This window comes from Patiria miniata, unplaced genomic scaffold, assembly GCF_015706575.1.
Source record: "Patiria miniata isolate m_02_andy unplaced genomic scaffold, ASM1570657v1 HiC_scaffold_2, whole genome shotgun sequence".
Classification (NCBI taxonomy): Eukaryota; Metazoa; Echinodermata; class Asteroidea; order Valvatida; family Asterinidae; genus Patiria; species Patiria miniata.
Genome location: NW_024037058.1, coordinates 10243092 through 10270183, shown reverse-complemented (window position 1 = coordinate 10270183; position 27092 = coordinate 10243092). Strand labels below are relative to the sequence as shown.

The window sequence follows — 27092 nt, the reverse complement described above, 5'->3', positions numbered from 1 at the left end:
TAAGATAATCGTTGGACAACAGACTGGAAGTGTTGTCGTATATAACTGTCCGTGTAGTCAGTGGACAATGGATTGGTGGTTAATCCGATCGATTGCGCACGAGCCTAGTGGGCTGTCTACATGTTATGTGGGGATCAATACCGGACAATGGGGCTGTAAATGGTGCGCGAATATAACGGTCAACTTGGGGACAGTGCACTATCTGAATTCCCACAGTTGACTGAAGCCTTTGTTGGGGTCATGGGCGGCGATCCCGGGGATTCTCCTCCCTCCCCCCCCCCCCCCCTCTTATTTTTGGCAGGGGAACGCCGATGTTGATGTCTCCCATTTATCCCATGCATGCGTATAAATTTCAACCCAATGTAGGCGTACTTAAATTTGCATTGTCTTTGTGTTAAGTAGGAAGGGGCGTAATCATACATGTCGCCACTACATTTTAAGTAAAATGGAATGGAGTTTGGCCACCACCTTGCATTTAAGTTTTTATCAGACTTGTGTTTTCTTAAAAAGAAGTGGTTTTCTGGCTAGGAAAATAGCAAGGAAGAACCGGTTTTGTGCAAGCAAAATTCAGGGAATAATCTGTTGATATTAATAACTTGTTGGAAAGTTCCAAGGTCATTCCAAGAAAGTTGCCTCCGTGAATTAGGGTTTAAAACATGGGAGGGGGATGGGATTTACTATCAGCATCAACAGGGCCGTTCCTCATTCTTTTCTTTTTATGGGATGTATGAAAACATTGGAGTACGAGGGGCTCTGCGAGCTGATGAATCTTTTTTGAAAACACTGTGTTTGCAACCAGCTAGGGAAGATTTTCGTTTATTTAAGACTTACAAGCACTGGTATGGATACCTGTGTAGTTATATGATTAAACTGCCTAGAGCGTATTTGTTAAGGTTTTTTTTCCTTTTTTGGAAATTCAATACGCATATAGGGAGTAGAATCAGTTCCACTGCTGGGTTGCGGTGATGGGTGGGTTATAACTTGTCAACACATACCTCGCCAGCGGGCCCATTAGATTGGTGATAACCGGAGAACGGGAGTTTCAAAAAAACTCATCCGGTGTTTAGGCGACAGGGACTGGTTTGTGTACATGTGGTTTTTGTTTCTAGTTCACTTAATGTTTTTAGGAAGGGGCGTATTCATACATGTCGCCACTACATTTTTAAGTTAAATGGAACGGAGTTTGGCCGCCACCATGCATTTAAGTTTTTATCAGACTTGTGTTTTCTTAAAAAGAAGTGGTTTTAAGTTCTGGCTAGGAAAATCGCAAGGAAGAACCGGTTTTGTGCAAGCAAAATTCAGGGAATAATCTGTTGATATTAATAACTTGTTGGAAAGTTCCAAGGTCATTCCAAGAAAGTTGCCGCCTTGAATTAGGGTTTAAAACATGGGAGGGGGATGGGATTTGCAGTAGCTCCCACATATAAGTTGCTGGCATGACACTAAAACCAAAACCACAATTTCCACGCTCTCTTGCAGACCTTATTCAGTCAATACTTATTGAACACAAGTTTACATTGAGTCTGCTTGAGCATGGCGAGGAGACTTAATAAAAGCCAAAAAAATAACAAAACGAATGCAGCCAAGAATAGATCTGTCCAATCTCGCCAAATAAGCAAAAAGCACAAGATGTGGGCGAAGACGATCTCTCTTGAGCTGAAAGCTAAACAGAGTATGCCCTATGTTAAGAATCTCTCGGACTCTCAGCTCTCTAACATTGAACTGATTGCTCTAGGCAGGGGTTTGAATTTTATACCCACCCCTAGAAAACCAAAAAGGTCCACCATCCTTCACCATTCCCAATCATTTTTGAGAAAAATGAGATTACGTCTAAAAATGGCAGGGAGAGTGAGACCTTCAAATTCGCATCCTTTCAAATTGCCCTCCACTTGGAATCCCCAACCTACCTTCAACCTTAATCTAGAATCATACATTGAGGGTACTTTGGAGAAATTATCCAAGTTGGAAATAAAAAATGTATCTAACATATCAAAAGCGGAACGCATCGCTCTGACCGGCCTTAAGCAAAGGCCGCGGTGTATGTGTTTTAAACAGACAAGACTATATACATGAGGGGCTACGACAATTATCAGGCCCATATTATGAAGAGATTGATAGGGATCTGACTGGGGAAACTGCGCAACAGGTCGCTCAAGCCATACGCAGACTTCACATTGATGGAGTAATATCAAAAAAAAACATTTGAGTTTCTCAACCATGACAACCACGACATCAAAACTCCTTGCCTCTGCCTCTTACCGAAAGTTCACAAAGAAGCACCCACAGAAACGCGGTTTGTGGGGAGGCCTATCATTAGTGGTTGCGGAGGTCCGACTCAATCAATTTCAAAATACATAGACTATTTTCTGCTTCCGATTGTCAAACAACAAAGCACACATACACGCAATTCCGGGCATGTGCTTGAAAAACTAAACAACGTGACATTGAAGCAGGATAGCCTATTTATCACATTGGATATTGTGTCCATGTAATACGAATTGCCCACAAGATGAGGCAATTGAATCAGTCTGCGATGCACTTGAAGTTGCCGATAACAGTCTGTACGCAATACCCAAACCTACAAGAAAACACGCTCGCTGTCTCCTGGAACTTATCATGCATCGAAACATATTTGAATTCAATGGAAAGTTCTTCAGACAGAAAATTGGCGTGGCTATGGGCAGCGAATGCAGTCCAGAAATATGCGATATAACCCTGTTTAAATATGAACAAGAAATTATTCTCCCACACAATCCTTCAATTGTGAGTTACATGAGATACAGGGACGACGTCTTAACAATATTTAACGGTAACGAAGACCAAGCCGGTGACCTCGTCTAAACTCTAAACCAAATTCATCCCACGCTCAAGTTCACGTCAGAGATTACAAACAGTCAAGTCACCTTCCTCGACCTCGTCATCTACAAAGGCGAACGGTTCAAAAAAGAAGGGAAACTGGATACTCGAGTAGCAACCAAAAAAACTGATACCTTTCAGTATCTTGCTCGAGATTCAGCCCACCCTGAGTCAGTGTTTGGCGGTTTGATTAAGGGAGAATTAATGAGATATGACCGTATATGCACACACTCAAAAGAATTTGAGGAGAAGGTTGAATTCTTCAAAGACAAACTACAAAAACGCGGATACAACCAAGAAGATTTAGCCCTTCTTCCCCAAAAAGGCGAAACTCGCGTGAACTCTAAAAAGCGTGCAAAAACCGAAAAGAATATCCCGCTGGTCTTTGTTTTACCCTACAACCCACAAATTAAACACCCAGCTCTTAAGCAGGCCCTTCTGAAACACTGGAATCTGATCAGCGATAATGATTTTCTCAGTGCACTCTTTGCGACCCAACCCATCCTGGCATACAAACGACAAAAAAAACATAAAAGATGGCCTGGTCCGATCAAGGATTAACCCATCTCCACCATCCAACCAAGAAAAAAATTTGGATGAGGAGAACGTTCAAATCCTTTTGGAACTTTTTGAAGAACAGAACTAACATAATGGTCATTTAGGCATGGATTTCGAAATAAAAAAAAAAAAAAAGGAATCCACATAGTCTGATCATTACAAGAAAAGCTAACGCGTAAAATATTCTTTACCATCATTAGCAATAAAGTAAATACGTACAAAAGAATTAAACAATGGGTGACTGATGAAGTGCGTAAAAAGGGCACAGAAAATATGCACTGTTTCCCCCGACACACAAAAAAGAAAAACAGGTGAGACGGCATATTATCACCGGTATAAATCAAATCATTAAGTGAACTAGAAACAAAAACCACATGTACACAAACCAGTCCCTGCGTCGCCTAAACACCGGATGAGTTTTTTTGAAACTCCCGTTCTCATAACCCACCCATCACCGCAACCCAGCAGTGGAACTGATTTTACTCCCTATATGCGTATTGAATTTCCAAAAAAGGAAAAAAAACCTTAACAAATACGCTCTAGGCAGTATAATCATATAACTACACAGGTATCCATACCAGTGCTTGTAAGTCTTAAATAAACGAAAATCTTCCCTAGCTGGTTGCAAACACAATGTTTTCAAAAAAAGATTCATCAGCTCGCAGAGCCCCTCGTACTCCAATGTTTTCATACATCCCATAAAAAGAAAAGAATGAGGAACGGCCCTGCTGATGCTGATAGCAAATCCCATCCCCCTCCCATGTTTTAAAACCTAATTCACGGCGGCAACTTTCTTGGAATGACCTTGGAACTTTCCAACAAGTTATTAATATCAACAGATTATTCCCTGAATTTTGAAAACCACTTCTTTTTAAGAAAACACAAGTCTGATAAAAACTTAAATGCATGGTGGCGGCCAAACTCCATTCCATTTAACTTAAAATGTAGTGGCGACATGTATGATTACGCCCCTTCCTACTTAACACAATATATTTGCGAATAAAGGACGATACTCCATATATGTATCTTTTAACATCACCCTCTATAGTCAGGTGGTGACCAGTCCTCCCTCCCCTATCCTCTCCCGTTCTGTTGGATACGTCCGACTTAAAAATACACGTTAAGAACAATTGCCTGATTCTTGCCCCAGCAACTGATGCTGATCCAACGGACACAATATTAGATGCGAGCTTCAAGTTAAATAGGTGCAGTTGAGGGACAACTCGCCAGGACGGTCAGCGCACATTCGATTAAATTTGTGAGTTTCTGAACACTTAAGGTCTGTTTTCGCGCAGGTCGAAGCGAACATTACGTGTTCACATACAGTATTGCAATTTCCAAATGTGACTTATGTTCTTCCTTATACCTCCGTTGAAGGCAGTCGTTTCCTTCTAGAATATGAGTAGAAATATACCAGAAACAAGACACTATTTTGGCCTTATGTCTTCTGATAAAGCAAATCAAATAAATTGGCTTATATTCATCACAAACAGCAGCATGTACATAGTGCGCTATATCTCGAAATTTAGAAGTAAAGTTTGTTGCCAATGTCCATGACATCAGAATTACATGTATTGCCAACTGTTACCCGTTTGATGTGACTAAGAACTTCACAGTACATTACATTAATACCAACAAGGGAAAATTTATTAGTGAATTCTTCAAACATTGCTTGACTAATTTGCCTTTGCTTGTGCCCAAAGTATGGTTAGACTTTTTAAATTGAACTATACGCACATCTCAATATTATATTGTTTGTAGCTTGCAGTTTGGTTGGTATTCTGGTTTTTGTGTGTGCTGTTTTAGAATAGTGTAATTTGGGTGCCAAGCAGCTGCCGCCTGCTATTGTAAGTATAAGTATTGTAACAGTCTTTCTGAAAAGCGTACTTAATTCATGTTGACATTTTGGCATTTTTCATTTTGACCAAAAGAGTGTCAAGTCAAAACTGACCCGGATTAAGGATCGAACTCGCATCTGACCCGGGACTTTTAAGACTGCAGATTCACCAAGTTTCTCTACTCCTTCTTGAGATGGTTTTTATTCCGGCCTCTACGACACATGCACCTCAAGCAACAGCAGCACACAGTCACGTTGATCCAGGTAACCAAGGCCAACACGACAGCCAAGAATAGGTAGACGTCAAGAAGATTCCTCTGGACGTAACTCAGATCCTGGACGGCTGGTCGTAGGTGATCTCCGCCGAACCGGGTCACGTGCAGTATCCAGCGAACCATGATGTCCACGGGGGAGGCTGAGGTCTCGAGATCCCGCATGATCTCGGAGATGCGCCGTGCGTTCTCACGGAATCTATCCGCCAAATTTACACAGTAATAGACACGAGGTTGAGAAGGTTGAGAATAAAAGTAATGTGGTACGTGTTTATTTTAAAGCTTTTTATCAACATCTCAAAGTGCTCAAAGGCAGATCCAGGGGGTGGCAAAGAGGGCCATGCCATGCATATGATACATGAATGTGTCCAACATAAATGCCTTGCAATATCACCGCAATGTACGGTAGTTGGGTTACACCCGTCACCAGCCTGCATGATTCATTCTACTAGTGAGTTTTTCCCCATAATTTCAAATGTTATGAGTCTGGTTCCTATCCGACTCTTACTGGAACCAATCCACATTTGGATTTGAAATTATAACCAGTATCTGTATTAGGTTAGTGTAATCGCAGTCATACTTACTTGGGCTCTGTCATGACTCTACCGATGGTTTGGCTCAGAGTTCTCGGTGTCATGCTGGCGATATCCACTTTCAACCTAACACCTTTTGTCTCTACGCGGACCAAGTTGTCCATCTGATCTTCAATCAGCGGCAGTCCAACTATCGGCAAACCCGCCCACATCGCCTCGTTAAGGGTTAAGGCTGCACCGTGGCTGACGTACAGTCGTACATTAGGGTGTTCTGTGAACAAGAAGTCATCAAACGTAAGGATAACTTCCTGGACACATATGATGTACAGCTGGACAGATTTCGTGGAAAGGCTCACTTGTACATCTGATGATCGTCTTATGGCAATAATTCAAACTTTCTCACCCATGCCCGCAGATTGCACTCTTTAACACTCCAATGTTAGATTTGATAAAAGATACTTCTCTTGACCATTTCCGAGTCATTTTGGTCCGGCAACCTTGTCAAAAGTGTCATCTTGACACCGAAGTTTCAAGGTTGTGTGACAGATTGAACAAAAGCGCATCTTTAGTATTCCTCTTACCTGCTTAATTATTCATGTATTCATATAATTCGAGCGCCCTCTGTGGCCGCATGATCTTTCAAATTTACCCGCGAAGGATCATTCTGATCTCTGACGTCGGCAGAAATAGTCATCACTGTCTAATTCTGTTCTTCTATTTTGCCGACAGGTAATGATCCTTTCCATTTCTTTGGAATATCTTTATATATTTACACTAGAACCATTTATTTAAATTAATCATACTTATTAGTATTATTACTATTGCATTTGGCTCTAGAAACTAGCCTTTTGAAGTTATTTTAGTTTGAGAGACGTAGGTTGGTTTAGGACCAGAGAGTCCCGACATTCGAAACCGATTTAGTATAATCAGATCTTCCCTTTATTCATTTTCCTTGAATCTGACTGTTATAGGAAGAGCAAGTAATGCTCCTTGCGTTTATATTGATAAGATTGTTTAATATTTGTGTTTTTGTAAGTTATTTCGTCAAGCTAAAATACGTTTTCGAGATGGCGGATGCCTTGAAGGTTTTGGCGGGAACCTGCCAGTAAACGTACTAATATTTCATTATTTATATCTTTAATGTTGCCATCCACCTTTAATCTTTGGCCAAGCTACTTTAGTCGATGTTCTTTTGGCAACTATTGGATTGTTATTGCCGGTTTACTTTCATAAAATGTATAATTCCGGGAAGAAAGAAACCCGACCGGCTGCCATTTTGAATTACCTCAGCCCAAGTAGGACTTAAGTTCAAATAATAATATAGATAAGCTAGTTTTGACAATTTCATTTATCATTTAATAGTATATTTTTTAATTAATTGGATTCTGATCTCTGACGTCGGCAGAAATAGTCATCACTGTCTAATTCTGTTCTTCTATTTTGCCGACAGATTTAAAAATAAAGCCCGGAGGCAAGTGAATCCGAGTTGTTTCCACATTGATTCGATTTATACCGGTCACAGTTGCACGGGTCAACTCAGGCCATGGACTTTTTAAAATGTTATCTGTTTCTGGTATAGTATTGATGTAAACACTGCCAAAAAAGTCCACACTTATTGGAGGCGTCATGATTTTGAATCTGATCGTCTTATGATGACGTCATTTGTATAGACCTTTGGGAATGTTGTGGGCCACATTATTGATTCGCAGTTTGCTACCAAAGGCTGTTAATTGTCCAAGAATGACGGATATGAAAATGATGCCCTTTGAAAAGTTCCAAATTTCAAGAATACGCGAGGAGAAATTGCCAAGCTCAAACACACATGCCCGTAGTTTAGCCCCCATCGACTGCATTGTGCCCGAACAGTGACGCATGACGTACATGCATACAAGCACAGTGCGGTCGATATTCCCTGCCGTTCGTTTTGGGCAGTACGAGTCACATTGTTACGCAGCAATTTCCACTCCCATACTCTTGCAAATTTAATATAATGTAACTTCCATATAATTGTAACTTTTCAAACTGCAGCTTTTGTAATAACCATTGTCAATGTTGGACGATTTACAGTCTTTGGTAGCAAACGGGGTATCGAAATGTAGCATAACGACAGGTGGAAACTGCCTCATTTGCTTGGATCTGTGCAAACTATCAATACCCACCCATGGCTTGTATCATGGGCAACCATTTGGCAACCATGGTGTTGTTCCCGAGCCGAAGTCCTGACAAGTCGGCGCCTGTCTGCCACAGTACGCGATGCGGTAGCATAGCGAAGGCATCCGCGAACATCTGGGCCTGCTCACGCTCCATCATCGTAACAAAAGAACCCATGGAGAACATCACCACTCCGGAGGGAGCAGTATCCAGAAACTGGGCGACATCCTCTTCCAGCTGCAAGTTTGGAAGACAAACAATTATTAGTAAGCTACGTCATTGTGCAAGGTGATGTTTTTATCTAGCTCCATTGTTTCAGATGTTTCGATCATCTTCGCCCAATCAATTGTCAATGCCCGGTCAAAGTCGCTCTCACTGACATCGTCATGACCACTTGGTACTTGGTACTTGGGTGGTTCATTCTCCTAAGGACTCCGCAGGGGAATATTAACAGGAGGCCAGGAAACACCGGGGCAAACCCCTTCTCTTAGCGATAAGTGTTACTGGTTTCTTTTACATGCAATAATTACACAATACACAGGGGAACGACCTCTGGCTTTCCGTCCCATCCGAAGGACGAAGCAATAACGGTTAAGTGCCTTGCTTAAGGGCACATGTGTCCAGACCCGGGCTCGAACCCACGGCACTGTTGCCTCTGAAACACCGGAGCATGAGTGCGGTCTTAAAAACGCTAGGTCATGACACTCCAATACTGCCAGCGTCTGTGCCACTGCCATATCCATGGTAACTGCCATTGCCATTGCCATGTTAAATGCTTTACTTATGTCATTGCTATTGTCACCGTCTTTCCAATTGTCACCGTATAGTCATGACTATATCTCAAGCACAAATCATTCTCGCTAGTATACGGACGGTCATATCGTCTATTATATCAGCATTACCGTCAATGTCATCGTCACTGTTTTTGTGAGAAAATCATTGCTATCCACATTCTCATCTTCATTGTTATTATCATTGTGATCATCGCCAATATCTGCAGTACCGTTGGCATCATCATAATATCACTGTTATAGCCATCCTTTTTGTCATCTCAAAATAATTGTCCTAATCGTCTTCAAAATAATCTATATCATTGTCGTCTCCACTGTCAAACTTCAACAATATGGAAAAACAAAGCGAAATAAATTCATTCAAATAAATATAAATTTCATATGAGAGGCATTCTCACCCATCACATCTTTCAAATACGCACAGGATCTCCCAATGCAAACCAGTTGGTAATTTTCAAGACTACCTACCGTTTGGTTTGAGAGCACTCCAGGATGATGGAGAACAAGGATTGTGTTGGGCTGCATGGGGCGGGCGAATTCCAACGCAAAGCTCCCGTGCAGAAAGTACAGTAAGGCTTGCTTATGGGACTCCAGCGTGCTAATCTCTGGCTTTATGTTGTACTTGACCTTTAGCTTATCATAACCATCGAAGTTGCATATGCCCAGACGGAAGTAGACAAATCCATAGAAATAGTGGGCTAGAACATTCTGCACTCGTTGAAAGAACGTCATTTTGTTGGTGAGTCCCATGATGCGCTCCGGTATGTACGAGGGATCGATTGGAAGCCCTGTCCTGATTGAAACATAAGAATTTGCAAATGAAACACAAAGGGAAACGACAATTGAAAAGTTGAACAAAATTGTCTGAAGCGTGGCTTGAACCTGCGACCTCCGGATAACCGTTCCTGTGCTCTTATTACCTACTAAGCTATCAAGCCCTATGTTGGCGGTTCCCCAATTAGTCAATATCTTTGCTTAAGTTGGTAAGCCACACCGGAACGATTATCCGGAGTTCACAGCTTCAAAATCGCTCCAGATAATTTCTTTCTTCAACTTTTCAATGGTTATAGTTCACCAAGCCATGTTTTCTGTGTGGTTCGGTTCAAAATGTGTAATAAAAAGCCGTATCCTCTCCGAGTAATCCCTGTTTGCTATATCCTGGGTCTGAATCGTGACTTTGGTCGTGATTCGGGCTGAATGGCATACTGGTTTATGGCTTCTGACTAGTGTCCTGGGATCGCCAGATAAGTTGATGAAACTGTCTCCAAAATGTTGGATTACTGGTATGGGTGTATCGCACATAGCATGTCGAGAGGCCAAAGAGCTACTATACAGTGTGATTCTTCGACAGAGATACCACATCTAAATTACGAAGATCGCCTTATCCATTAGGACCCAGGTCATTATTCAGAAGACAATATGTGAACTTTTCTCAATTTCCTGTTCAACTTTTCATTTTGTATTAGAATAAGTTTCTCAGCACCTAGTGCTTAGGATCAAGTCCCCAATTTCCTATTTTTGCTGACACCGTGTGAACCTTTAATCAAGCTCGTGTATTGGCAGCATTTTTTGTTCAGAGCCGTAGAGAGAAAGTTGTGGCAACCATACAGAGTTATACTTAAAAAAATATAGCCCTGTGGACAACTATCAATGGTACTTTTGTGTACAATCTCCACTTTCTCTAATAATTCTGTCACTTGTGTTGACCATACCAGAAACTCGTGAAGGAATGTTTCACTTATTCTTTGACCAAAGACATTTCCAGGTCATATCTGACCAGGGACTTTAAGAGTGGGTTCCCTCGAAAATAAGCCTCGTACAAGAAATAGATAACTTACCAATGCCCGTGTTTAGAAGGAATGACGAAAAAGACGGAGCTATGAACGAATGGGATATCTAAAGCCTGGGCCAACAGTGGTCCGCATGGTATCATGTCGTCTACGACAAGCATGTCAAATCTTTCCTTGCGCAGTCGCTTCATGGCGGTTGAATCCCCAAAAAGGTTGTCACACTCTTGAAGAAACATATCTAAAAAACTCAGTCGGCCGGTCAGATTCGCTGAATTTAGAAAAGGACCGAAGAAGTGATTATGATGCCCTTTCACGATCACCTTGGATATATTGTCCATCACATCGGTCCTGTTCTGTTTGGTGTAGGTCGAGTTGAAAACCACGAAGGAGAAGACGTCGGCGTCTCTCTGCCAGCTTCTGTTTGAGTTGGAGCTGCCAACAAGGGATACAACACGGTGACCCTGTTGGACCAGTGCCCTTTCCGATCTGGCCAGGGCCACGTAGTGGCTTCCCCCCGCGATGGAAGCAAAGTACAAGAATTTTTACTTTTTCGAGTCAGATGCATCGTCTCCTTTGCTGCTGGTCAAAGCCGGCAGCACAAACAACTGAGACAAGAGGGCCACAAGCAGCACTGTCGACAGACTGGGCGACATCGTTTAAGTTTTCTCTCAGGTTATGGACTCTATATAAAAGAAAGTGTGAGTTCAGTGATGTGCAAATAACACTGAAGCTTACATGTTTATTTTCTGTACGTAAATGAAGTCATGTTTTTAATCGTTACAAGTCAGTGGTATACACACTCATTGCAGCACTAACTACAAACAACAATCAAGAGTTTCAACAAACAACACTCAAGATTTTCCTAATTCATTGCAGTATATCAAACCAACAATGATTTTGGTATAGACATCATACTTGTTATTAACGTAACATTTAGAGAAATTTAAGACCGTGTAGGCCTAATGGCGGGTGTTAACCCAACAGGCACCCAACCGAAAATTATTTTAATACAAAACTAACACAAGAGTTTACCAGGACACAGCCACAGACGACTCCTTAATTTATGCGCCTCACTGCAGGTCGTGCAGGAATGAGTCAAGCTGTGGTAGGGCACCCGCTGTAAAATCTCATTCAATTCACGCTTTGACCTATTCTTGCACTCTGATTGAGTTGAGTTGAGAGTAGGCCTATGTCTATTATTATTGGACATCTATTTTTAGGGTTCTTTGATGTAAGGGCAGCTGTTGTTCATTGACCCTGGTAGCTTATCACATTGGCCTCCTATGTCAACTACCATATCGCAATATAGTTGCTCCACTACAAATTCGGAAAATATCGTACCTTGATCTTTAATGACTATTTCGTAAGACCATCAAATTTTGAGGACCTAAAAGGTTTTGGCTAAAGGTAAGGCCACTCTCAGGTTTGTTGCACTCTGGCCCCCTTTTTTCACGCACTTTGCTGTGCCATTTTTAGGCCACGCAAATTTGGATGCCTGCAGCTGTGCCATCAACATGGATGCAGAAGCACATCGAATAATATGCAAGTATATGCACATATGTCTTTAGCACTAACAGACGTTATTCCAATATGATTGTCGGTATTGCTATTTTGCGGACAGCGTTTGTCTTTGTGGCAGCATTTCATGCCTACAGCTTTGTACTGGCGACAACTAATGATGAGCTCATCAAGTCGAGGTCGTGCCCGACATCACAGTGGCAGGCATGGAAGGAAAGATACGGCAAGAAGTACGAGAGCCTGGCCGAGGAAGCTGACAGGAAAGCGATGTGGGAGAAGAATATGGCCTTCATCGAGGAACACAACTCAAAGAAAGGGAGAACCTTTGATCTTGCCATGAACGAGTTTGGAGACCAGTCTGAGGTAATTATCCCTGACACACCCAAAGGCTACAACTCATGTGGAGTAACGGAGTTCTTCCGTCCCAAAGCGCACTTTCGGGCACTACAAACTGCTTCCCATGAAATGAACATAGTTGGAACGAACATCAAACCATTAGTCAATATGTCGCACAAATACACCTTGACATTTTCGAGTTTCTAGGAATCAACATTCTGAAGAATTTCGAAGTAGAAAATCATAGGCCTAAATATCAAGCAGTTGAAGCGCTCAATCACACAATCAAAGCCCGTGTGCTGCCATTGTTTTAAGGTCACTATATACTGAGTAAATGTGAGGTATTAATATCTAGAAGACATTCCCATTAATTTTTATCAATGAGGTCTTCTTTAAGGACTTAAAGCGGCACATGTTTCGATGGCTTTATTCACTATTCATAAATACCTAAGACAGTTTACGCATTCCTATTGGTCGAAAGCCCGTCACGTGGCCGGTCTTAAACGGATGATAATGAAATGGCTAGCTGGTCTTAAACGCTTTTCCAGTGTTACATGAAATTTGGACTCCTAAGAAATCCGGTGCCTTTTAACGTTTCATTGGTTGAACGTTCAAATTCCTCCCGTATGCATGCGCAATGTACAGCTGCGTTTTGCGCGACATCGCGCAGTGCGCGCGACGCGCGCGCCAATGTCCCTATAAGGTAATGAGTTGTAGAGGGGCATTCCATATTTTAGTCATAGGGGTGTTTCGTAAAAACATGATGTAAAATTGTTGAAAAAAAATAGTGGGCAACGTCTAGTTTTTGACTTTTTTTAATTTTTGGACCGAAAAGGTACTTATGAATGGGAATACATTTTTGTTCGGTCGGTATTAAACACTCTGTTTAAGACCGGTTTGAGTCTGGATGGGCGATAATTACCCGAGGCGAAGCCGAGGGAAATTATCGCCCATCCAGACTCAAACCGGTCTTAAACAGAGTGTTATAATACCTCCCAAACAAACATTTATTCCCATTCATAAATACCTTTTCGGTCTTATGGCTGCCACGTCAGATGATAGTAATAGACCTTATACGTAGCGACCTTCTTAGAGGGCATCTTTTGTTATTTTAATTCAGTAACAATGAATACACAAAAGGTTCACTCGTGCATATCCCAGCAAAACAGAGGCAAAATGTCCTCTATAAGATTGCTGCTACGCATAAGGTATATCTATGGCTTTACGATATTCTCCTTGAATAATAGATAATTATTGAATGTTGTTTGATCTAGGCATGTAAAAAAAAAATGGCGAGTTAAGAATCCAAAACATTAGTTTAGCACTCTCAAAACAAATGAGACTTTTTAATGATTTTCAGGTTTAACAAACCAGAAATCTATAGCAGAATTAGTTTCATATTGATTTGTCGGACATCACTCAAGTGATACATCGAAAAACATTTTTTTTTCTACACGATATCTCATGTTTCACCGAGTTTCAAATAAAATGTTGGAGAAGATTTACCCTTAGAAAAAAAGAAAGTGTTGCAATAGTTTTGGGTATAAAGATGAAGTTCATCATGGTGATTGCAGAACAATGGTCTGCTGACAAATAATTGTTTTGGGCTATCCATGCTGTCTTTATATTCCCTTTGACATGTTACGTATACCGTTTCTTCATTTTGTTTTTATTAGGCACAGACATTTAGATCTAAATTTTTGGCGGACCCAGTCCCTATAATAACACAGCAGTCTCAGTCCGAAATCTGCAAAGCACCGTCGTATAATTACGGTGAGTATATCATTTCAGCAAGAGTTCCATTTAAGGACTAAAATATAGCCTGTCACCAGCCAATGTGGCCCATCAGGCTGGCATTTATCTGCGGTTTCAGTAGCATGAAACGACTGAGAAATCCCCTGGATGGGATGCTGGTCCGTTGCAGTTTACTTCCCAAATGATGCCGGTATCCAGTTGTACTCCTGGGCGGAGAGAGGCAAGTGGAGATGAAGTAGATTTACCCAAGGGCAAAGCATAATGGCCAGCACCTGGATTCGAACCCCTGACCTTCTGATGATGAGTCACGAACCCTATTAACACGAGCTAGGCCACACTGCTTCACAGATTTAAGGAACAGTTACTTTCAAATATAAGAATGTATGAACAAGCATTGCATTCACTACTAACAGTATGTTCCCATAAAAGTATCCGTCTTACTTGTTTTTGAAATGACTACAAGCCATGAAGTCAATGTTGATTTTGTTTTGCATGTGCAGATACTCCTGAGCCTTGGCCTTAACCCCTTTGAGTTTCGTTTAATTTCAGTCACGCATCACTACATTAATGATCCCAATAATATTTTTTTGGCCAGTGTGACCAAATTCCTTGCCTTATTCAATTACATCGTATTGTAAGTAAGCTGTGTAAAATTCTTCATGTTGTGAAAAGGGTTGCAGTTTGGATTGGAATCATTTGCCTGGCTATCAGTCATCATGGCAAGACCTATCAATTTCATGCTCGAGGGCAAATGATTCCAATCCCAAACTACATCAGCCTTTTTTTTTCACAGCCTGCAGGATTCAGCTTACCTAACACAGCACTGAAATTGAATAAAGCAAGAAACTTGGTCACAGTGTCCGAACATGTTGTTGTGCTCAATAGACAATTATGCAGTGATGCGTGACTGAAATTAAATAAAACTCATAGGGGTTGAGGCCTCATAGGGTTTCAGGCCATAATTACTATTGGCTGGGTGGAAGGATGACCTCGGTAGTACTTATACGGAGCATGGCAATCTATAATTAAGAAACAAATATAATGTAACAATTATTGAAAGCACCAATTTTCTAGTGTTACGTCTTCAGCTTCACGCAAGCAGCTAATGCACTGTTAGTAACCACTGGAATTTCTTTCCAAAAACTTAAGCACCTCAACCTTCTTTTTATTTTTGCAGACTGGTTTCACATTCCAGCAGTTTCAAATGGCTTATGCAGTAGTCAACGACCAACCGGGGGCAAATCTAACAAACAGGAAAGCTTAACGCAGGGTCACAAGCCCCGTCATATTGTCATCATCGGCTCGGGACCAACGGCACTAGGCGCAGCACGACGACTGGCCGAACTCAGAGACCAGTTTAACACCAAGGTTACCATCCTAGAAGAAGAAGCTCTACCGGGCGGACTGGCTTCTTCTGAGCGAGACAATCAAGGCTTTCTCTGGGACATGGGAGGCCATGTCGTCTTCTCTCATTACGATTATTTCGACAAGACGCTGGATCGTGCAGTACCACACTGGAACCAGCGAGTCCGCGCGGCCTTTGCCTTCATGATGGGATCAGACGGCAAAAGGAGATTCATCCCTTACCCAGTCCAGAACAACATCGAAGCCATGGACAAAACTGACCAGAAAAGAAGCCTGGATGGTCTCCAAGAGATCACCCGCAACCCTCCCGACGGCAGGCCCAGGAACTTCGACCAGTGGCTGTTGCAGAAATTCGGGGTCGGCCTCTGCGAAGTGTTCATGAGGAAATACAACAAGAAGGTGTGGACGGTCAACACTACCGAAATGAACTCGGTCTGGGTGGGCGAGCGAGTCGCCGTACCCGACGTCAACAAAATCCAAGCCAAGATTAAAGCCTTTGATCAAGGGACTCCGGTGGAGGACTCGGGGTGGGGTCCCAACCGGTACTTTCGCTTCCCAAGATTCAACGGCACCGGGAATATCTGGAGCGGAGTTGCAAACTTGGTACCGCAGGAATGGTTTCAGTTCCGAAGTAAAGTGACGAATGTCAATTTTGACACTAAAACAATAACCGTCGGAAGTGCAGGGAGTTCGCACCGTTCATTGACTTATGACACACTGATATCGACAGCACCCTTGGACAAATTTGTAAAATTACTTATAGGTAACGATCCATCACTTGCTCAAATATACCATTACACATCAAAGCTGATATACTCTCACACTCACGTCATAGGCATTGGACTCGTTGGCCAACCCCCTAAGATTCTGTCCGACAAATCCTGGATGTACTTTCCGGACTCTGATTCTCCGTTCTACCGCATTACAGTTTTCTCGGCTTACTCTGACGATCACGTACCCAGGCCTGACAGCTTTTGGTCCCTGATGTGTGAGGCTGCTGAACCAAAGAACGCGCCAGACCCAAGCTATTGGACAAAGACAAACGTAGTGGAGGCAACAGTCAAGGCTTTGGTGACGTACGGTTTCATTTCAGCTGACATGGTTGTGTCTAAATACTATCGCCGACTGGATCGCGGCTACCCAGTGCCTTCCCTGGCAAGGGATAACATCCTACAGTTTGTCCAACCCTGGCTAGAAGCAAAACACATCTACTCCCGCGGTCGGTTCGGGGGATGGCGGTACGAGGTTGCAAATCAGGACCATTCTTTCATGCAAGGGGTCGAGGTTGTAGACCGGCTTTTGCAAGGAATTGATGAGGAGACTTATTCCAACCCAAACCTCGTCAACTCTCGCAAAAACAGGGGTCGTTTCCTGGAGCCCGACCCCGGGAACGGGTTCATTCTCTTGCGTAACTAGACTAGAAATCTGAATTTTTATTTGTTAGAAGCATTTCATGGTCAAAAAGCTTCATTGTGGTTGTAACTCATAAGGTTGGCAATACACCCCATTCGTCAGTCTGTACAATTTGTTTTTCTTCAGTCGCAAAAATGAAAAAAAGAATAAACAAGTGTTATGAAATGGTATTTAACAGTGCCATCTTGACATTTTCTTCACATTTATGACGGCCCCTATCCGCAAGAAAGTAATTTTCCAAATCGATTATTATTACCATATCCCATACCATTCGATACAGAATTGCGCAGTTTGCAAAATCATATAAATGCATTTGCTTGTTCATAACCCCTTTTCTCTGTTCCTTTTAAACTGTAGAAATTCTGTTGTATTTATAAAAAAAAACAGCTCCGAGTCAGACTATTAGCTGTTAAAAGTGATATAATGTCAATTTTCACAGCATCTGCCGACATTCTTACAGCTTGTCAGATTGTCTGGTGTTACGAAGACGATACTTGGATGTATTTAAAAGTAATTGTTATAAGGGAATAAATGTGTGCTCGGGAGGTATTATAACACTCTGTTTAAGGCCGGTGGGAGTCTGGATGGGTATTACCCGAGGCGAAGCCAGGGGTAATAATTACCCATCCAGACTCCCACCGGTCTTAAACAGAGTGTTTAATACCGACCGAACACATATTATTTTATGCCCATTCATAAATACCTTTTCGGTCAAGTTATAAGGGAATAAATATAATGCACTTGTTGTGGGTGATTGAGTGGATTGGGTGGATAGCCCTTTGGATTGGGTGTTTTAACCTGTGGACAGGGTGGATTAATTTGTGGATTGGGTGGCTGATTGGTGGCTTTGGGTCCCTGGCCGTTGGCTTTGGGTGGCTGACCGGTGGCTCCCATGGCTGACCAGTGGCTTTGGTTAACTGGCCGGTGGCTTTGGGTGGCTGACCGGTGGCTTTGGGTGGCTGACCGGTGGCTGACTTGTGGCTGAACTGTGGCTGACCGGTGAGTGTGGGTGGAGCCTACACCTTTAATTAGCAAAAAATAGGCAATAAAGCAGAGACAAGAGGCTTCTTTGACTTCTTTGGTCCCTCCAAGCGAAGAAGAGAGGTTTATTCTCTCACACTCTGCCTTTTATAGGTCAACATGATCCCTATACAATAAATGCACATCATTGCTAAAGTACAGAGGATGCATTATCAAAATGCAGTATTGCTCAGGAGGTGGTATGACTGAAAGCACGCTCACTAACAGTGCTGGCCAATTGGATTCTGATATTCTAGCATCATGACTTAGCACTAAGAATTGTCACTACACAGTTCATGTTGATGTATACCGAAAACGTACACTTGATGATTCATCACAACGTGCTTGATAGAAATGAAAAGTTGCAGAAAGTATGTTTATTGTAAAATTCGGATCCCCTTGGTAAATAGTACTGAAAAGCGACTCTATACGTGACGATAACGTAGTTCTTATCTACTCACTAGTAAACTCACAGGAAGACTTCACATCCGAGTGAGGTTTTAATAGACTTTGATTTGACAAACGCGTCACAGTAATATCAGCAATGAATGCATTACAGATATTAAAACTGGTTGAAACTGATAAAAACGAAACCATGAGAAAAGTTTGGCGACAAACCTAGAGCAAAAACGCCAATCCGTGTTTCTACATAATATCATGCTTTGGCAACTTTTGTGCTTGAGCTTTAAAGCAATGCCTTGTATTTAATGCAGTAGAGGAAAAATGTGGCTAGAATAAAGTCAATGTTCAGATTCCACACTAGATCCGGGTCAGATTGGACCTGACACTCCTGGGTCAAAATGTCAGCTTTCCGAGCCAAGTTGATACTTTTTGGGGTCATACTGACATGTTTTATTTCGTGTCCAATTAATGATTTCCAGATCAAATGACCCCCCCCCCAAAAAAAAAAATGACAAAGAAAAGTGTTATTTTGACCCGAAAAAATGTCAGGTGAAATCGGACGCGGATGGGCGGGTCGAACCCGATCAGGGACTTCTAAGATTAAGTGTGTAGTGGTGCGTAAAGTGTTAGGGACCATTCAGAATTGTCAATGTTTTAAAATTTCGACTTTTTTTCCAAATTATTTTGACCCACCCACCCACCCCTAATTTCGATTAATAAAAAACGGATTTGTTAGGCATAAAAAAACATGTACATGCATTACATCCCACTGGCGAGCCTGTGCGTCTTGCTTGTCCTTTCGGAAAAAAATGTACAGAACATACAGGGGACGAAGTTGGAAAAGAAAAACGTATCGCAATATCGGAACGCTTGCGCGTAGTTCAGGCAAGTCAAAAGATAAAAAAAAAAATTTGGCTCTTTTTTTTCCATGAAAAGTGAATTTCGATTTTCAATTATTTAGCTTGACCCACCCACCCACAATTTGGAAAAGTAGTCGAAATGTTAAAACATTGAAAATTATGAATGGCCCCTTAATAGAGCCTGGAATTTGACCCTGGTGGCGCGCTTCTGGAACCTGGAATAGGAAAGCTAGCGTGTGAAAGTTGGAGTTTTTAGAATTATTTTTCGTACATTGATTTCTTGAAAAAATATCACTCTCGGAAAAGGCATTTGTCAAATTGTTACTAGCATTTCAATTTATTGTAACTGAAAAATCGCATGACGTGTAACCGTGCCAAAAATTTAACTCTCTCTTCCGAAAATGTAAAACACATGTGGACTAGTAAAACTCGGAGCACTCGTACAAAAGATGACAAATTTTGAAATCATTTTGTGGCGGTCATTGAGTAAAAACTGAAACTTAAATAGGAGAATAAAATGTCTTTTAGGATCCACAATTTCTTGAATAAAATTGAAGGACTAATCTCATTTACAAACAAATGTAAAATAACCCTTGATAAGAACTGCATTCAAGCAAGCCCGACTTAATCTGGAATCAATCGGATGTAGGTAGGTAATTGTTCGTATCGTTTATATATTTGTCGTTCTCATGCAAGCACACGATGTGAAAACAAACGTGATCGAAAAAGGAGACCAAGGTACAAACATCCGGACGTGAAAGGTCGTTAGTAAAATTCATTTTTACCTATATCCTTCTGATTTCTCATCATTTTTTTTTCTTGTGGTATGCCAAAAAAATATTATAACGTTTCTTGGGGTTATTACGGTGGAAATCCTTCTGTCAGACATTACAGCAAGAGAAAGGGCAACCCCCTGTAAAAAAAGCCCATAGGGTCGCTGAGGGGTCCGGAAGCTCAAAAACAAACAATGCTGTACTGTAGGCTCTATAGCTCATCTATATCAGCACATAACATTGTATTAAGTTTACATTTAGGTATCGGGCCATTTTTAATTACACGGATATACGGAAGCTGCTTATAGAAGAGACAAAATACATTACGTATTGGATGCAGGTTGTAAGAGTGAACTTGTTAAATGCAACACAATGATATTTTCAATGAATGAATGCCACTTTAAAATCACGAATGGTTTGTAGTTCAATGTAGGCCTAAAATTGTTTCAGGACATTCACTTTATTAAATCTACATAAACCAATTTTGTTAGCATGCAATAATCTTCATTGCATTTTGTTTTTGGCAAGTCTTGGTAAGAAATACATTTGCGAACTCTTGAAAGACCCGGGTCAGAGTGGATCCAGATTCCAAATCAGTTTGGACCTGATACTTTTTTCCGCGTCAATATAACACTTATCGCTTTTCTGGGCCATTTGACCCAGCACAGTTTCCGTTTGACCCAACAAAGTGTCCGTTTGACAGAAACTATTTTGGCCCATAGAAGTGTCATTTAGACACGAAAATTGTCGTTTTGCTTGGAAGAGTCAAATTCGACCCGGATTCGGGTCGAATGTGTGCAGATTCACCAAGTTAGTTTACTCCTTCTTCAGATGATTATTTCAACCCAGAATCCTTGTCAATTTGACCGTACACTTTTTCGGGTCAAGGTGAACTTCTCTGAGTCACTTTTTCTGGGGGACTGGACCCAGAAAAGTGTCCTGGGACGCTTGACCAAGAAAATTGTCCTTCCTGTTTTTTTTTTTTTTACACATAAATGTCTTTTTGACTCGAAAGAGTGTCAGGTCACATCTGACCCGGATTCAGGGTCGAATCTGACCCGGGATTTTATTCACCAATGTCCCTACTCCTTCTTAAGATGGTTTTTATTCCGGCCTTTGCAACACATGCACCTCAAGCAAAAAGAGCTCACGGTCACGTTGATCCAAGTAACCAAGGCCAGCACGACAGCCAAGAATAGGTAGACGTCAAGAAGATTCCTCTGGACGAAATTCAGATCCTGGACGGCCGGTCGTAAGTGATCTCCGCCGAACAGGGTCACGTGCAGTATCCAGCGAGCCATGGTGTCCACGGGGGAGGCTGAGGTCTCGAGATCTCGCATGATCTCGGAGATGCGTCGTGCGTTCTCACGGTATCTATAAGCAAAATCTGCACATAAGTAAATTAATTTAATAATACTTTATTAAAAATAAAGCATTATTCAACTAGTGAGTTTTCCCCCCATCATTTCAAATGTCATGTGTGTGGTTCCTTTCCGACTCTTAAACTACAACCAATCCACATTGGGGTTTCAAATTGTCTATATGTACTTGGTTGCAGAAAAGGTAATCGCGATACACAAGGTATTTACTTGGGCTCTGTCATGACTCTACCGATGGTTTGGCTCAGAGTTCTCGGTGTCATGCTGGCGATATCCACTTTCAACCCAACACCTTTTGCCTCTACGCGGACCAAGTTGTCCATCTGATCTTCAGCCAGGGGAAGACCAACTATCGGCAACCCCGCCCACAGTGCCTCGTTAAGGGTTAAAGCTCCACCTTGACTGACGTACAGTCGTACATTAGGGTGTTCTGTGAACAAGAAATTAACAAACACAAAGATAAGCTCCTGGACACATGTAAAGTACAGCTAGACAGTTTTCGTAGAAAGGCTCACTTGTACATCTGATTATCGTCTTATGACAATATTTCAAGCTTTCCCACAGAATACACGCTTTAATAGTCCATGGTTAGATTTGGTTAGAATTTAGTCCATGGTTAGAATCCGGGTCATATTTCACCTGTAACTTTCATGGTCAAAATGACTCTTCTCTTGACAACTTTCCGAGTCATTGCGGTCCGGACACTTTGGCAAAAGTGTCTTCTTGACCTTTAAAATTTTCAGATTAAAATGACCGTGTTTAACAGGTCACTCTGACCAGGCACTTTTTAAAGTGTAAGATTCCGTTATCTGTTTCTGGTGGTATCTTGATGCCTTAACATCTGCGCTAATCACCTATTCCTTGACCACTGATTACAATGTGTTCAGTCCCATGCTGATGCTTTCAGATAAAATCTTTAGATAAAGGTAATCATTCATATACATGTATCGCACCGCTTAGGTTGTTGTACAGAGGCAAGCAAACCATGTGTCCATCTTTGTTGTTTTAGCCCCTACCGTGGGTGGCCTTATCAGCCTTGTCATTGGCGACTTCTACATGCAAAAACCAGAATCATAGTCAAATTCTCATAAAAAGGCACAGACAGCCTCGTATGCTTGGATCTCTATCACCCACCCATGACTTGTGTCATGGGCAACCATTTGGCAACCAAGGTGTTGTTCCCGAGCCGAAGTCCTGACAAGTCGGCGCCTGACTGCCACAGTACGCGATGCGGTAGCATAGCGAAGGCATCCGCGAACATCTGGGCCTGCTCACGCTCCATCATCGTAACAAAAGAGCCCATGGAGAACATCACCACTCCGGAGGGAGCAGTATCCAGAAACTGGGCAACATCCTCTTCCAGCTGCAAGTTTGGAAGACAAACAATTAGTCAGCTACGTCATTGTGCAAGGTAATTTTTTTCTAGGCTCCTTTGTTCCAGATATCTCCATCATCTTCGTTCCAATTATCCTCAATGCCTGAATGGTCAATGTCATTCTCACTGACATCGCCATGATCATTGTCATTGTCACTGTCATCGTCCGTGCGGTGCCAAATGGTAATGGTAACTGTCATTGCCATTACCATTACCCTCTTGAGTGTCCTTACGTCATTGCTAGTGCCATCGTCTTTTAAATTGCCACTGCATGTAGGCCATCATTATTATCTCAAACATAAAACATCACTCTCACTGGTACGGACATCGTCTATCATATCATCAGTACCGTCAATGCAATCGTCACTCTTATTGCCCAGTGTCAAAATCCTATTGCTATCCACATTCTCATCTTCCATGTCATCGACATAATCGCCATCTCCACCGAAAAACTTCAACAGGAAACACGCTGAGAAATCAGTTCATTCAGATGGATGGATTTCATACAAGAAGCATTCTCGCCCATCACATCTTTTCAAACACACACACGGGAGCTCCTAGTCCAATTGCAAACAAAGTTGGTAATTTTCCAGACTACATACCGTTTGGTTTCCATTCACTCCAGGATGATGGAGAATAAGGATTGTGTTGGGCTGCATGGGGCGGGCAAATTCCAACGCGAAGCTCCCGTGTAGAAAGTACAGTAAGGCTTGCTTATATGACTCCAGCGTGCTAATTTCTGGCTTGATGTTGTACTTGACCTTTAGCTGATCATAACCATCGAAGTTGCATATGCCCATACGGGTACGGAAGTGGATCAAACCGTACAAATAATGGACTAAGACGTTCTGCACTCGCTGGAGGAACGTCATTTTGTTGGTGAGTCCCATGTTGCGCTCCGGTATGTACGATGGATATGTTGGAAGTCCAGTCCTGATTGAAATAAAAAGGAAAAAGATTGTGACAAACTTTCTCAGCTCCTAACTCTTCAAGGAAGCATTATAGTGATCGGGTTCAAACCCAGGCTTCTTAAGTTTTGCCGAAATCGTTTGCGAAGCACTGTGTGGACATCACATGTTATCACTTCTGGGCATATAGTATAGCGGATCTGGGGGTGGGTTGCAGCTCCTGTGATCAGCCGCTGAATCTTTTTAATAGTAAAACTAGAAATGGGTCCAAATAATACAATTTGACTCACCGTTCCTACTTTATTCTCAAGTTGCCATAGAAAGGGGGAGGGGGCATGCCCCGGATCCCAGCGGCCTAGGATTGTCATTCTAGGGACGAGTGGGGGAGAGGGCTGGATGTTACAGTGGAGGGGCACCCAATTTGAAAGGTATAGACATAATTATAACCTTCGTAAAAAATAAAAAGGGTGTGAGAGAATGGAAGTGGGAAACGGAGGGGAGGGGAGGACTGGACACCATCTTTCAATGGGGCGCTGTTCAAAAACGTAATCATGGTTATTGTCAGACAATATAGGTGGTGGTATGCGCTTTCCGCGGAACATTTAAACAGCCAATCGCAAATAAAAACAGAGTTTGCCTACAAAAATGCAACAAATGTGCAGAAAGGGCAATTTATGTTTGTTCTTCTGTTGCCAAACTTCCAGGAAGGGGTAGGAAGGCAGACGATTTGGGGGGGGGGGGGGGGCGTGCGCCCCAACGCCCAGGGTCTCTGACCAGGGACTTTTGAGAGTGTGTACCCTAAAAAAAAAACAGTCTCGTGTCTGGACTTTTAACAGTGTGCACCCAGCAAAATTAGTCTAGGACAAGAAAGAGATAACTTACCAATGCCCGTGTTTAGACGGAATGACAAAGAAGACGGAGCTATGAACGAATGGGATATCTAAAGTCTGGGCCAACAGTGGTCCGCAAGGTATCATGTCGTCTACGACAAGCATGTCAAATTTCTCCTTGCGCAGTCGCTCCATGGCGGTTGAATCCCCCAAAAGGTCGTCACACTCTTGAAGCCACATATCCATAAAATTCAGCTTGCCCGTCAGATTCGCTGAATTCAAAAAGGGACCAAAGAAGTGATTATGATGTCCCTTCACGATCACCTTGGATATATTGTCCATCACGTCGGTCCTGTTCTGTTTGGTATAGGTCGAGTTGAAGACCACGAAGGAGAAGACGTCGGCGTCTCTCTGCCAGCTTCTGTTGGAGTTGGAGCTGCCAACAAGGGATACAACACGGTGACCCTGCTGGACCAGTGCCCTTCCCGATCTGGCCAGTGCCACGTAGTGGCTTCCACCCATGATGGAAGCGAAGTACAAGAACTTGTACTTTTTCGAGTCAGGTGTATCGTCTCCTTTGCTGCTGGTCAAAGCTGGCAGCACAAACAACTGAGACAAGAGGGCCACAAGCAGCACTGTCGACAGACTGGGCGACATCGTTTAAGTTTACTCTGGTTATGGATATAAAAGAAAGTGTGAGTTAAGTGATGTGCAAATTACAACACTGGAATTACAATTTACATGTTTATGTAATGTGAATGAAGTCAGTTTCCAATCTTTACAAGTCAGTACTACACCACATGTAGAGTCGGTTTTTCTCTCCGGATTCCAGTCCTAGACCATGTAAAACTGGCCCGCGGACTAGAAGGCACCTATAATTCTAGGGGCTGCTCTGAACATACTGCTGTAGATGCGCCGACCAACATGTCCCAATGAGTACGTATACGGAGATCTACCATTCCTTACGGATATTATTAGGTGGAGGAGAATGATCTGGGCATGCCGACGCAAGGATGTTTCACAGCTATGGCAACCAAGGGAAGGAGACGACTAGCCATGACCTATATATACCTCCTGATTAGGCAAGATACTGCTCTGAATCCAGGGAATCAAAAGTGTTATGGGGAAAAGAGCCAATTGGAAGTCCATAATGGATCGGGATCTGAGAACGACCCGATCAAAGTAAAGTAAGTCATACCAACAATGATGTTGGTATGCATCATGTTTGTAACGGTGGCATTATAATAGTTAACACGTCCTCCTTGTTAGAGAGAAATAAAAGCAGCAATCTTGTAATGGTGTGTGTGAACCCAACCAAACCTAAAACTAAATATGGTGAAACATTCACGGGCAGCACTTCCAAACTTACGGCATAATTTGGTGTGAATTTATACTATTTTTTTCCATTTATATGATTTTTCTTAATACAAAACTTACGCAAGAGTATACCAGTACAACCACAGAAGACTCCTTATACGCCTTGGTTGCGCGCAGATGTAAATCTGAGTGACTTAGCGTGGTAAGGCACCTGGAAAATAATCACAATCAAATCACACGATAATTAACCTATTCTTGACGTGGTTGAGAATACATCCATTATTATCAGACATCTTTTTTGAAGGGCAGCTGTTGCTCATTGACCCTGGTAGCTTATCAACAGCGAGATAATGCAATGACTTTGGACTCCCATGTTGACTACCATATCGCAATAATATTCGTCATCGGCCCCACAAACTGACCCCAGTCATGCGCAAGTGGGTGTCAGTTCGTGAAAACAACGTTTATCAACCATTACATTTCAGTTTCACGAACTGACACCCGGTAGTACGCGCGCACATATTTGACACTGTCGCAAAATGGGAAGATTTTCGTTCTCACTTACTGTTACTCTGGTTCCAAGACCTGACAATATATTCCCAGACACTCACGTCTGAATTGTAGGTCAGGCAGCCTCCGTGGCTAAAAATAAACATGACGACATTGATGGCCCTTTTTCAAAGCTCGGTTTCGTTCCGATTTCGCTTTATCACTTATAGCTTTTAATGTTCTGATCAAATTTCAAAACAAATAACGGGCATACACGCGCATCGCGCCGGTAAGGGACGGACATCGCGCAGCGATACACACACATCGCGCCGGTAAGGGACGGACATCGCGCAGCGATACACACACATTGCGCCGGTTCAGGATGGACATCATGCCGCATTAGTGACCCTAATGGTACACCATAACAAAGTGCAACATTCTTGTCAAGCACTAAACTTTTAACTTTCGGAGATAACGAAGGCAATACATGTATTTTTGATTCTCGATATTAATTATTATGTAATATAAAATGCATTGAATTATGTAATAAATGTAGGAGCCGGT

The 27092-nt window shown here is 42.3% G+C and overlaps 3 protein-coding genes across 3 annotated transcripts; 1 reads left to right on the top strand and 2 right to left on the bottom strand.

The window, feature by feature from the left end:
• Positions 1-5079: 5079 nt before the first annotated feature.
• LOC119726468 (UDP-glucuronosyltransferase 2B20-like) lies at positions 5080-11454 on the bottom strand. The gene is made up of 5 exons (XM_038198171.1): positions 10837-11454; positions 9467-9791; positions 8216-8444; positions 6108-6327; positions 5080-5722 (listed from the first exon to the last, which is right to left on the bottom strand). Exons 1-5 carry the CDS (start codon positions 11124-11126, stop codon positions 5431-5433), a joined length of 1356 nt encoding a protein of 451 aa, XP_038054099.1. The 5' UTR covers positions 11127-11454; the 3' UTR covers positions 5080-5430.
• Positions 11455-12154: 700 nt separating this feature from the next.
• LOC119726467 lies at positions 12155-17250 on the top strand. The gene is made up of 3 exons (XM_038198170.1): positions 12155-12669; positions 14319-14415; positions 15575-17250. Exons 1-3 carry the CDS (start codon positions 12379-12381, stop codon positions 17176-17178), a joined length of 1992 nt encoding a protein of 663 aa, XP_038054098.1. The 5' UTR covers positions 12155-12378; the 3' UTR covers positions 17179-17250.
• Positions 17251-20318: 3068 nt separating this feature from the next.
• LOC119726340 (UDP-glucuronosyltransferase 2B20-like) lies at positions 20319-25379 on the bottom strand. The gene is made up of 5 exons (XM_038197996.1): positions 24775-25379; positions 23587-23917; positions 22744-22972; positions 21820-22039; positions 20319-21604 (listed from the first exon to the last, which is right to left on the bottom strand). Exons 1-5 carry the CDS (start codon positions 25377-25379, stop codon positions 21313-21315), a joined length of 1677 nt encoding a protein of 558 aa, XP_038053924.1. The 3' UTR covers positions 20319-21312.
• Between the last annotated feature and the right edge of the window lie 1713 nt (positions 25380-27092).

What these genes read in the sequence shown, in the direction of transcription:
- LOC119726467 (XM_038198170.1), top strand. Translation starts at nt 12,379, where the DNA reads ATGATTGTCGGTATTGCTATTTTGCGGACAGCGTTTGTCTTTGTGGCA. An exon ending in AGTTTGGAGACCAGTCTGAG is followed by an intron (nt 12,670 to 14,318) that starts GTAATTATCCCT and finishes TGTTTTTATTAG; the next exon opens with GCACAGACATTTAGATCTAA. An exon ending in AGCACCGTCGTATAATTACG is followed by an intron (nt 14,416 to 15,574) that starts GTGAGTATATCA and finishes TTATTTTTGCAG; the next exon opens with ACTGGTTTCACATTCCAGCA.
- LOC119726468 (XM_038198171.1), bottom strand. Translation starts at nt 11,126, where the DNA reads ATGGACAATATATCCAAGGTGATCGTGAAAGGGCATCATAATCACTTC. An exon ending in CCTTCTAAACACGGGCATTG is followed by an intron (nt 9,792 to 10,836) that starts GTAAGTTATCTA and finishes TGTTTCAATCAG; the next exon opens with GACAGGGCTTCCAATCGATC. An exon ending in AGAGTCATGACAGAGCCCAA is followed by an intron (nt 5,723 to 6,107) that starts GTAAGTATGACT and finishes TTTGGCGGATAG; the next exon opens with ATTCCGTGAGAACGCACGGC.
- LOC119726340 (XM_038197996.1), bottom strand. Translation starts at nt 25,379, where the DNA reads ATGTCGCCCAGTCTGTCGACAGTGCTGCTTGTGGCCCTCTTGTCTCAG. An exon ending in GCCCATGACACAAGTCATGG is followed by an intron (nt 22,040 to 22,743) that starts GTGGGTGATAGA and finishes TCTTGTTCACAG; the next exon opens with AACACCCTAATGTACGACTG. An exon ending in AGAGTCATGACAGAGCCCAA is followed by an intron (nt 21,605 to 21,819) that starts GTAAATACCTTG and finishes TTTTGCTTATAG; the next exon opens with ATACCGTGAGAACGCACGAC.